This window comes from Mizuhopecten yessoensis, unplaced genomic scaffold, assembly GCF_002113885.1.
Source record: "Mizuhopecten yessoensis strain PY_sf001 unplaced genomic scaffold, ASM211388v2 scaffold11047, whole genome shotgun sequence".
NCBI lineage: Eukaryota > Metazoa > Mollusca > Bivalvia > Pectinida > Pectinidae > Mizuhopecten > Mizuhopecten yessoensis.
The window spans coordinates 994,907-1,006,564 of NW_018408852.1; the positions used below are offsets into that span (position 1 = coordinate 994,907).

Below are 11,658 nucleotides of genomic sequence, written 5' to 3' on the forward strand. Positions count from 1 at the left end.
TCTGTCTGTTTGTCTGTCACGCTTCGTTTCCGTCCAATAACTACAACAGATGTAAACCGACTTTCTTCAAACTTGGTCCCAGGGTTAAATGCCTTAAGGGCTCGGCCAAGTTCGATGACCACTTTCAGTGGCCTCCATTTGGCGGAGTTATGACCCCTTGAATAACGAAAAACGTCATTATCTGCTGCGTTTCGTTTCCATGCAATAACTACAACAAATATTAACCAATTTTCTTCAAACTTTGTCACAGGGTTGAATGCCCGAATGGCTCGGCTAAGTTCGATGACCACTCTCAGAGAACTTTATTTAGACGAGTAATGGCCCCTTGAATAACGAAAAACGTCATTATCTGCCGTTTCTGTTCATTTACTCTCGCAAATATGATCCGAGTGTCTTCAAACTTAGTAACATGGTTCAATGCATTAAGGGTTCGGCCAAGTTTGACAACCACTTTTATCGGACTCCATTTGGCAGAGTTATGGCCCCTCGATTAAGTAAAAACGTCATTATCTGCAGTTTCCGCTTAATAACTCTAGCAAATATGAGCCGAATTCCTTCAAACTTGATAACAATGTTTGTGTTCCTCTGCCTTTCCACCCATCTCGGCACTCTTTGTTTTTCATGTGATAATTCCTGTAGATATTGTTAAGATGTTTCAACCAAATTCCTTATGCACATCAAAATCATGCTAACTTTGCCAAACGATGTGATTTGTGCATATTTACGGATAATCAATGAGGTATAGGTTTGATTTTTCTTCGAGTTTCAAGCTATACATTATGTCTCAACATCACGATACTCACATGTTTAAACCTAACCTCAATAATGTTAACCTTCAATATGTCCTTGCAAAGCGGGAGATATACATTCCACGAATTTGCTTGTTATGTTTACTTCACGGACTGACAATTTCCGTCTAAATGTATCGTACAGGTATTTTTATCCATTACATCATATACTACGATATAAATCACTGTCAATACCGGACGTATACGCTGCCGTGTTCGGTGGTTTTGCAATGTTGCATGTAAAATGTATGCATTTTACAAAGCATCCATCAACTACTGGGGTTTTTTTGTGCGGTAAACTGAGTTAAGTAATTAGAACATTGATGTTTTGTCTAGACTCGTGAAGGAACCATGTTAGGGGCTGCGCGTCCGTGTAGGCGGTAGAATGCGGCTCGTATTTTACTGCAGTGAAACAATAGCCTTACGGAAAACAGGTCACTGAACGTTTGAAGAAATAAACAAGTGGTGGATAACTATATATTTACATACTATCATTTAATGTTGTCCCTGAGGCTTCCCCTTGAAAGTATGAGACAATCAACTTTGCTGGCTCGGGGAATATAATTGCTAACGTAACATTTAAGACGGTTACTTTAAACAATTGTGTATCTCATCGTTTTGTCTTCTCTCCCTTTGCTCACCTGTCCCAAGGCCAAGGTATTTTCCGCTACTACAGATCTAGCAAGCTAATGTTAAGCAGGATTGGTTCAAATGATCCGTTTGTGTCCAGACTGTTTGAAATTTTGGTGGTTGCCTTGATCACATATTGGGTTGAACATTTTCGGTCGGGCCAGTGATAAACGAACCTCATATGAATAATGCTCGGATGTTTAGCAGAAATATTTTCACTGCTTGAATATTTTAGATAAGATAGGACAAAATGAACGTTTAGAGACTATGAGCTTGAGCGTATAACGCTTGTCACTGGTACATGTACATATAGGTGGCTATGTCTATCTCAGACTCGGACCTGTTTATTGTCCGATTTGAGACATTAGGTAGAAATGTCCTGAGTCGCTGACCATTGTTTTTGTGATTCCATTCATTACAGTTTGTATTTTATCGTGTTTAATATTAATATGTTTGATCAACAGGACCTGTGGTGGGAAAGTTCTGTATGGACCTAGCCTTGAAGAAAGCTAAGGAGGCAGGGATAGGTTGGGTGTCCGCTCGAGGTATAGTGTATTGATCACGTGCCTGGTGACTCTTAGTTTCAATTAAAACATATTGTATTTATAGTATATTGATCACGTGCCTGGTGACTCTTAGTTGCAATTAAAACCTATTTTATTTATAGTATATTGATCACGTGCCTGGTGACTCTTAGTTTCAATTAAAACACATTTTATTTATAGTATATTGATCACGTGCCTGGTGACTCTTAGTTTCAATTAAAACACATTTTATTGTAAACAATTGAAAATTGATTGATCACAACTTATTACAACTTGCTTTAGCCCTTTCCAAAATACATATCAACACATAAACATATTTCACTTGACATATATATCCGGTCGATGACTCATAAGAAAAACGAGTTGGGGGATATTTTGACTCTATTTAACGCCATGGTACTTATGTACATAGACTCATCATGTTGTCCTCAAGGTTGTTTGTCAGCCATGTTTGTTCGGTTCGAGTTTTCTGGAAAAAAACCCACTCATTCTTGATAAACGTGATTGTTTTTTTGTTTTTTAAAATTAGGCTATTCTTGTAATAAGTAATTTATTAAATAAACATGTGTGCCTTTATTTGACATCGCTGATAATGCTATACTGCAGGGACATACCTGTAAGCTACGAGCACTCAAGAAAATATTCGTCTGCACAATACAATCATGCTGTCAACTACCTACGCTCAGTAATATAACTGTATCATTCTCTCATCCATATCTGTGTCAACTGCTCAGTCCTATTCAGGTATCTACCGCTCTCAAAAATATACATAGTTTGTCGTGTTAACATCTCGACCGTACATATACGATCTACTTGCCAATATTTAAGGATTAACTTTCTATTTAGTTTAGGTTATCACCCGATAACCTAAACTAAATAGAAAGTTAATCCTTATAGTCATAGTATATTTCTTTAATATTACCTGTTTCGTGTTTTTCCGTTTGAAAGTTTCTCGAAACAATCACCCGAACAACAAATGTTAACCTTTTACATATTTTGATATGATATGCATAGTAACCCGTTAACATGTATTGAAAACAAGTGAGAAAACCTACATGTACCATCAAGGTTCACCTTAAAATGTGTTCTTTAAACCGGACTATATTCCGCGGAAGGATTACAAATAATCCACGCAAGCCCGATGTGTGATACGGTTACGCTTCGTCGGAATCATGTTGGTTGATATTGAAGTTGAAGGAGTCGGACTGAATTGAAGAAAAAACCCAACGCATTTGAAATGGCAGTTTGTGTGGGAGACCAGTCAATGTCGGAATCACTTTGAGTGGGACGCGTGATTGTGCTAGATTTAGCGATAACGTCAAAGTTCCCACGAGGAACAATCGCCATATTGCCGTCACTACGTACGCGCACAAGGTATAACCGCACGAGAATGTCTGTCGTGATCGCAAAAAGCTCAACCATAAATATATTTAGTTGTTTCTGTTCCACAAAACCTGTTTGTCAGTCAACTTCGTGCAGGACCCAGTTGTTCAAAAGGTGGTAAGCTTAAATGACGTTTTTCAACCTCTAATAATTTTGCCAATATATAAGGTAAAACATCGCAATTTTGCATGTACATTCACTCAACTGAATATTTGATATCTAGAAAGTTGTAACTAATTGAAAGATTGAGTCATAAAGATACACAAAAATTAAGATTTGCGCTAATCACTGATTAAGCTGATCACCTTTTGAGCAACTGGGTCCAGGAAACAAATTGGATCATACACACAAACATATTAGTACACAATAGAGTACGTGTAGATGTAGCATACATTTAAATCGCATCTACCTTGCTGAACGCTTTCAATCCTTTATCCCCATTTATCGACTGGCTTTTCTGTTTCCTTCCGTAACGACTTTCTATCTCTTCTAGGTTGTATATTAGGTATTATACAGTATTCGTACTGTCAGCTTTGACTGGAGTTTATATAATCATAGCAACAAGTTAAAAATTCTATACACATTTCCTTTATGAACGAAAGACTAGTTCAACTGATTACTATTATCATTTTGTTTCAAAACTATTCAATACAAATTTGCATTCCTTTTTTTTTTTTTTTTTTTTTTTTTGTCAGGATCTAATCATTTCGGCATCGCTGGTTGGTATACTATACGTGCAATGGAACAAGGGATGCTGGTAAGGTTTGTCACCATCCTATAATTTTGTAATACGGAAAGTCAACTCAAATAGTGTTATCCAACAAAACCATACAAGTGTACTAAATGCTCGGCTGTATACGTTATGCAATCGACATATGTAAAATATAGCACGACATATACTGGGCCATATGAAACACTTGTTTATGTTTTTTTTTATTTTGGCGAATTCTTCAATATGTTCAATTAGACTTCTTTCCATGCGCAGATAAATATGAAGATATAAAGATATATATACATATGATTTTGTTTTGGTATAAAACTTGCAAACGGGTTTTCATGCATATATTACACCCGACTTTGGTTTTATCAACAGGGGATGGCCTTCACCAACACCTCTCCACTAATGGTACCGACAAGAGCCAAGGAGGTGAGATTTTATCTTCTTTATGACAAGAACTTTCCCTGTCAGGTACATATTATTTCTCCCGATTCCATACTTTTTTTTGTGTCGCCTGCTGTGCGAGGCTACATCTAGGTATTACTTTATCAGTGTCGGTTGCGTCGTCCGAAACAAGGTTTCCGTGCGATAACTTGCATTCCCTTGGATTGATTAAACTCATTCTTGCTACATATATTCCTTATCAATATAGCTCGTACGAGTTCGCATTTCAAAAAATTGCGTTCATTTTTTATCGAGTTATGCCCCTTTTATTGCAAAATAAGGGCGTTGTGTAGTAAATGCAAGAACTTTTTTTTAATCAATTCCTTTCAAATTTTGTATGGTAATGCTAAAAACAATAATGTTTAACACATTATAAGGTTTTTTTTGTCGAGTTTCAACTTTCCGCGTTTTGGTATATCACACTTGACCTAGCGACGCTGTTTTTGCCGTTAGTTTTTGCTTGTTTACGCGATGACTCAAACAATTGGCCTTCAGTTTTTGGCAAACTTTAATTTGTTAGATGTTTCATTACCTGAATACTTTGGATGAGGTCTTAAACCGTGATATTTAAATGCTATTCGGCAGAGTTTTGTCCCTTTATCATTGCGGGGCTATGCTCCTTTCATTACCAAGAAAGGCCATTGTTTAGTAAATGCAAGAACTTTTTTTTAATCAATTCCTTTAAAATTTTGTACGGTAGTGCTAGAAGCTATAATGTTTAACATATATTACGGGTTTTTATGTCAAGTAACAACTTTCCGCGTTTTGGCGTATCACACTTGACAAAGTAACACTGTACTTCTTTTTTCGCCGTAAACTTTTCCTTATTTACACGATAACTCAAACAATTGTTCTCCAATTTTGTGTCGCCTGCACAAAAGGTTCGAAGGTCAAAGGTCAAGATCACCGTTACTATAAATAGAAAAACTGTTTCTGTGCAATAACTTGAGTCCTTAGGGTTGATTGGGTTCAATCTTCATGTGGCGATTCCTTACTAAAAATGCTTGCTTTGGATTGCTTTCTCGTTAGAGTTGCCGACTCAGGCGACGACACAGCCTCTTCTGTGGAATTCTTGTTTTACCTCTGTATGTCTCTATTCAATCGTTTGCCCGTACGGTTTCCGCGGTTAAATTAAATAAAATGTCGTGTTTCCTGTCTGCTGCAGTCAACGAAGCATTGTTGTACATGATGAAAACTATTTCACTTGTGTTTGAAAAAAAAAATGTCGCGCCATAGCTGAATTGTTTGAGACAAGCAGCGTACACCATCCTGCAAATTTACACTATTCCGTTTGTATGCTGTCCCTTCTTAAACAAACTGAACACGTTGTGACCGAAATCATATGACACCTGAGAGCTTGATATTTTATGGTTAACTGATTTTTCATTTGTGGACATTACACGAACATTAATACGAAGATGGGTGGAATAATAAAAAAAACATAATGTTTGGAAAATATGAAAGATCGCCTGTTGTAATATGGTTGAAGTGTCTTGTCCTGCTCTTATAGGACTTTTGATATCACAGGAGTTGTAATTTCTTTGTTTTCGTTACATGCATGATATTCTAGTATCTTTCTTCATCGGGTGTTTCTTGTATTTCAGCCCACATTGGGAACCAACCCTATTAGTTTGGCTGCGCCAGGTAACGACGGCGATGGCATGGTGTTGGACATGGCCACGACCAGCGTGGCTCTTGGAAAGGTGAGGGGTTTTAAGCGTCTACCCAATATTTGATTACTTTTGAGGCCAAAACCTATTTCTGTTCACAAAGTCTAAAGAAGATATCACTTAAACAATTCCGAATATGTCGATAGTCACAAAGAATATTATGCACTAACATTTGATTATTTGTGGAGTTGACATTCGCATTATGGCTGTGTTTGATTGGATTGTTCACAGATAGAACTACAAGAGAGGAAGGGTGAACCTATGCCGTCAGGATGGGCGATAGATGGAACAGGAAAGGTAACTTTATGTTTTCATTACTTTATAACTTTTTTTTTCACAACTCTTTTGAACATATAATTAACGTTTTTGCGAAATAAGAAGTATGGTCATATTTCCATAGGAACCGTTACTAAGCTCTTAGCTAATATATCAGTCCTTATCAAATGAAATAGAATAGTGAGTGTCTTATTTGATTGATGACTTGTTATGAGGATGTCATGGTCTGTATCCACAGCAAGATTGTTCTAAAATGGTCCCTTTGTGAATACAGTTCATTACATTTAACAGGAAACACACGACCCGAGTCAGTACGCCGGTCTCCTTCCACTGGGTGGAACAGAGCAGAGCAGTAAGTAGGCCATACACAGGGAAAATTAATAACAATTTAGCTTAACAAATCAGAGTAAACGATAATAATTCAGTTAACTTCATTACAAGCTACAATACTATTTATATTATGTCACCCTGAAGAAAAGCGATTTGATTTGACATATTTGTGTCTGAAAATCCAAGCAAAAATTGTTAATTTTTCACTTGAAGCGGAGAAATTCTACTTGTTTGATTTACAGCGTTTAGAGATAAGAAGTCTGCAATGCAGTATATACCAATTGAACATGGTATGGTTGCTCGAAGGTGAGGAATAATCAAAGATTTCTGCTGAAGAACACTGTACATGGCTATGCTTCACCTGTCTACATTGTCGTTGTTTAGGTGGATATAAGGGGTACGGACTTGCGATGCTTGTGGAAGTATTCTGTGGTATTTTATCTGGAGCAGCGTTTGGCCCCAATGTCCGCAGTTGGAAGGAATTTAACAGGAAGGCCAATTTGGTTTGTATAGCACGTTACAATATTGAGAAGTGCTTAATTTGTTTGCAACATGCAGTGTTGTCTATTTCGATTTGACTGCAATTCTGTTCAAAATTATAAGACAATAACTCAGAATAGAATGCAGTTTAATGCTTAAAACTGAAAATAACATAATTTAAATACAATTCGTGCATTTATATGCACCCAGTATTCATGGTGTATGCGTGTGTGTTTGTTTTGGGGGATGGGGTTAGGCCATTTACGTACCTATTCGCTGTAACTCTACCAGTGATTTCCTAAACGGATTTACATCAGTCTTTGTACAATGGTCATGCACGGGCACACCAGGAGTGAGTTACTCTTTCAGGATCCCAAGGTTAATGCAAGTGTCATCAGTGCTATTTATGGAAAGTTGTCCACCGAAGCAGTCATCAATGCAGCAGCTTTACTTAATTATATATTTTGATGGAAAAGACTTCATTAACATACAAAGGTCAGATAATGAGAATAATTCCAATAAGTTTTGATTTCAGGAACCAAAGATTTAGGTTAGGGTTGCCGTCAGTATTTATAAAAAAAACACCACCAACATACGACAGTGAGCGCGGACGACCAGGTCTAAACGATATTTTCTAGTTTAAATCATAAGAACAGCGTTTGCCATAAGATGGAGTAGTGTCAACTGTTATCATAAGTTTGTCTACAGTTCGGCAAAGAGACTCGTAGTGTCTACAGTTCGGCAATGTGACTCGTAGTGTCTACAGTTCGGCAATGTGACTCGTAGCTGTTTAATTATAGTAGCGTTCTCAAGGAAATTGATAAATCAAAGAATGGAAAAAACCATTGAATGCCATTTAAATAGGAGAATGATAAAAAGATACATTACAAAGAGTATGCCAAACGTCTTATTGCAGGGCCAGTGTTTCATTGCCATAGATCCACAGGCTTTTGCAGACGGCTTTCCCCAGAGAATGAGTTCCTTGATAGACCATTGTCGAGGCCTTGACACGGTAATGCAGTAAGCCTATCATGAAGTGTAAACCTGTGAAATGCATTGATTATGACGCTTTTAATTGGATCAAGAACAGTTGAAATACATAATATCTTGATATCTTTTGCTTTTTAACAACATTTGTGTTTTTCATATACATGGAAATGTAATGTCATTTTAAAAATATATAAACGGAGTTTTCCTAAATAACCGATTTGGAAAGTTTGCTATATATGTGTCGTTTATAATGGTATTGTTATATTTGTTGACAGGCTGAGGGTGAGACGGAAGTACTTGTACCCGGAGACCCAGAGAGAAAACACATGCAGGAATGTGATGGACTAGGAGGTATTCCTTATCATCCAAATCAAATCAAATTCGCCGTAAGTATTTATCCTAGTTTTACAATGTTTCAACACAGGCCAACCCGGACGTTATACGATTATTGCTAAATCTTTATCTTTGTAAATGGTTACTGTTATTTGCTCACTAAATAGCCGCCAATAACTTAACTTAGTAGATTAAGTAGTTTTGCTTGTGCACTGCATACGTATTGCATAACGTAAAAAACCCGATTGAAGTCTAGAGATCTCCCTTTTTCTACCTCATTGTGTTTCATTTCCACTGTCCCCATCTTGTCTTGTTTTACCCTATAGGGTGCTGAGTAAACTTTAGTATTTATTTCTTTGCTTAATGATATTGAATGCATAAGTTGGGTGACATATCATACTTGGTAATGTTATTGTGTGCGTGAACTCGACTTATATGGAAAACTATTTTTTTCAACGGCCATGGGTATGAAGGTTTTGACATACTGAAACAATTACTATGAAGATTTGTGAATTTGAAATAATGAAATATTTGTAAACATTCAGATGTTGTCTTCGGTTAATCTATAAGGATCCATGCACCATGCGACAAATACAATTATGCATTCATATGGAGGTAGCGTTATCTGTAGACAGATTGCTTATAAGCATTTCGGCATGATCTTCACACAGTTTTATAGACTGACTGTTTATCTGCAAACCGACCATTTCATGCAATGGCAAACGGTAGACGTTGAATTAACGGCTAATGTCGAAATAGAAAGGATGTAGATTACATACAGTTAGGTACAAAAAACAGCGGTCTCTTTTTATTTAGTGTTCAGCATGTATTTGCTATGCTAGAACCGTGAGATATAAGACAATACATGACCTACCGTTAGGGTTTCCTTCATTTCCGTAATGTCCCTTTTTATAATACTTACGATCTCTATCATTGCTCTTTAAAGCCACTTTCTGCTTTGATTGGGGTTTATTGGGAACCTCTTTTTAGCCAAAGCCAGAATAGTTTGACTAGTTGAGGAGTCAAATGTCAGAATAATGTGCAAGGAAACGAAAAGACGACACCAAGTTCATGTGACATTAAATGTTCCGAAGAAGTAAACAACAAACAAAAAGAAGATCGTTTAACATGATACTACTAGGGTCATACTACCTGTGCATTGAATAAAATGATGTTATTGATATAAATAAATAATAAATATATAACATTTGATATAGCGCCCTATCTAGCTAACATAAGCCACTCTAAAGCGCTTTACAGTACATAGATATGCAATTTTATACAGTCAATATAATGAGCATATATATTAATCAATACAATATTGAGGAATTCGCAGGAGCTGCCTCATCAGGCGCTGACTACTAGTCCTATGCCACCTGGCTTATATCTCCCTATGTGTGTATGCCTGTGTGTGTGCTGGAGATGTATTGTGTTCTGTTTTTAATGGGACCGTGCTTCCAACAGTATCATTTATAGTGCCACCTCACTTGAATGCTACAGCACAGATACCGCAACACCCACCCCAGACCATTTTATACTCCACCTGGGTTGTTGGAGTTGTGTGGGCAGGAGAAAAACACTTTCTCGGAATATTCCATGTGCACGATATGCTGCTGTTATAATCAGTATTGTTGTTAAAGTTGAGTTCTTCGAAAATTTACACCCTGACCTTGATTCAGTTTTAAGCGAATGTATGCTTATGCCCTTTTTCCGAAGACTTTGAAAAAATGAATTTATACGCGTTCTGTTTTTGTATTTGAAGATAGTAATTATATAAGTGACTTCCTTCAGAATAGATTTTTCACTGTGTCCTTTGTTCAGTAGATATTGACCAAGCGTTATCAATGTATTGCATGTGTTTATTTTGTCGTTTCTATGTTCAATGGTGTCTCTAGATGCCCATCTCTCTCTCTGTTTTAAAATTATTTACTCGATATATTTTGTCAAAACCTCCAGAGAACGTATGAGCAAAACCGTCGAAGACTTTATTTACTTTTACTTCTCAATACTTTTTTTTCCAGAATGAGTTAGCAGACAGGCTCGGAGTCAAAGCGTTTGAAGTAAAGTGATTCTTAATACCGGACCAATGATCATATGGGAATACCTGTACGTGTGTAAGACTGAGCTGTGAGAGTACCTGTATATTGTACTGATTTTATAGATTTATAAAACTTATGGTGCCTATATATAATGTAGATAAGGGCTGGCATTTATTTTACTTTTTGTTGTTACACTGGTGTTGTGCCTTCTTTGTTATATCTTGCCAGTAAACTTATTGATATATGTTTTATACCGTTTATCAGAAGCTGTATATTTCTATTGGGGCAGTATTAAAACCGGTGAAACATATACTATGCGTTATTTTGATATGGCATGCTTTACAGTAAAACTGTCTTACATGCTCACAAATACATTTTTAGGTCACCTGAAAAGCTCAGGTGACCTATTCTAATCGCTTTCCGTCCGTCGTCGTCCGTCGTCGTCCGTGTCCGTCGTGCGTAAACGTTTTACATTTTCAACTTCTTCTCAAGAACCAGTGGACTGATTTTTTTCAAACTTGGTCAGAATCCTTGGTAGATGAGGCTACACAATTGTAAAATAGAGATTCCTACCCCAACCCTTGGGGCCAGGGCGGGGCCCCCAAGGGAAAATTATCCAATATTTCAAAAATCTTCTCCAGACTCAGAGGTACTACAGTCATTTTCTCTGCATGGAAAGAAAGATCATCAGGGGCTTTACTTAAATTGTAAATTTCAGGACCCCCGAGCTATCCGTTCTCCCTTGGGGAGGGAGTAAAGTTTACTACAGTTTATATAGGGAAATAACACGTTGGGGTATATTTTGACAACATTCTATAGGAAATTATTTTTACTTGGTGAGAATTATCCTTGTAGGCAGATGGTTTCAAATTGTAAAATTGGGATTCCTACCCCAACCCTAGGGGCCAGGGCGGGGCCCCAAAAGGAAAATTAACCAATATTTCCAAAATTTTCTCCTCCAGACTCGGAGGCACTACATCCATTTTCTCTGCATGGAAAGAAAATCATCAGGGGCTTTATTTAAATAATAAA

General features: G+C 37.1%; 1 protein-coding gene across 2 annotated transcripts in view; it reads left to right on the top strand.

Moving 5' to 3' along the window:
- Positions 1 to 10,936, top strand: part of LOC110465016 (uncharacterized oxidoreductase YjmC-like) — an 18,689-nt gene extending 7,753 nt beyond the window's left edge. For both annotated transcript variants that reach the window (XM_021520577.1, XM_021520575.1), the window contains exons 3-12: positions 1,883 to 1,963; positions 4,042 to 4,103; positions 4,440 to 4,493; positions 6,113 to 6,211; positions 6,410 to 6,475; positions 6,746 to 6,806; positions 7,169 to 7,287; positions 8,181 to 8,276; positions 8,530 to 8,640; positions 10,609 to 10,936. In XM_021520577.1, the coding sequence (XP_021376252.1) occupies positions 1,883 to 1,963; positions 4,042 to 4,103; positions 4,440 to 4,493; positions 6,113 to 6,211; positions 6,410 to 6,475; positions 6,746 to 6,806; positions 7,169 to 7,287; positions 8,181 to 8,276; positions 8,530 to 8,640; positions 10,609 to 10,656 (797 nt within the window). In that variant the 3' untranslated portion in view covers positions 10,657 to 10,936. The remainder of the gene's footprint in view (positions 1 to 1,882; positions 1,964 to 4,041; positions 4,104 to 4,439; positions 4,494 to 6,112; positions 6,212 to 6,409; positions 6,476 to 6,745; positions 6,807 to 7,168; positions 7,288 to 8,180; positions 8,277 to 8,529; positions 8,641 to 10,608) is intronic.
- The last annotated feature ends 722 nt before the right edge of the window (positions 10,937 to 11,658 follow it).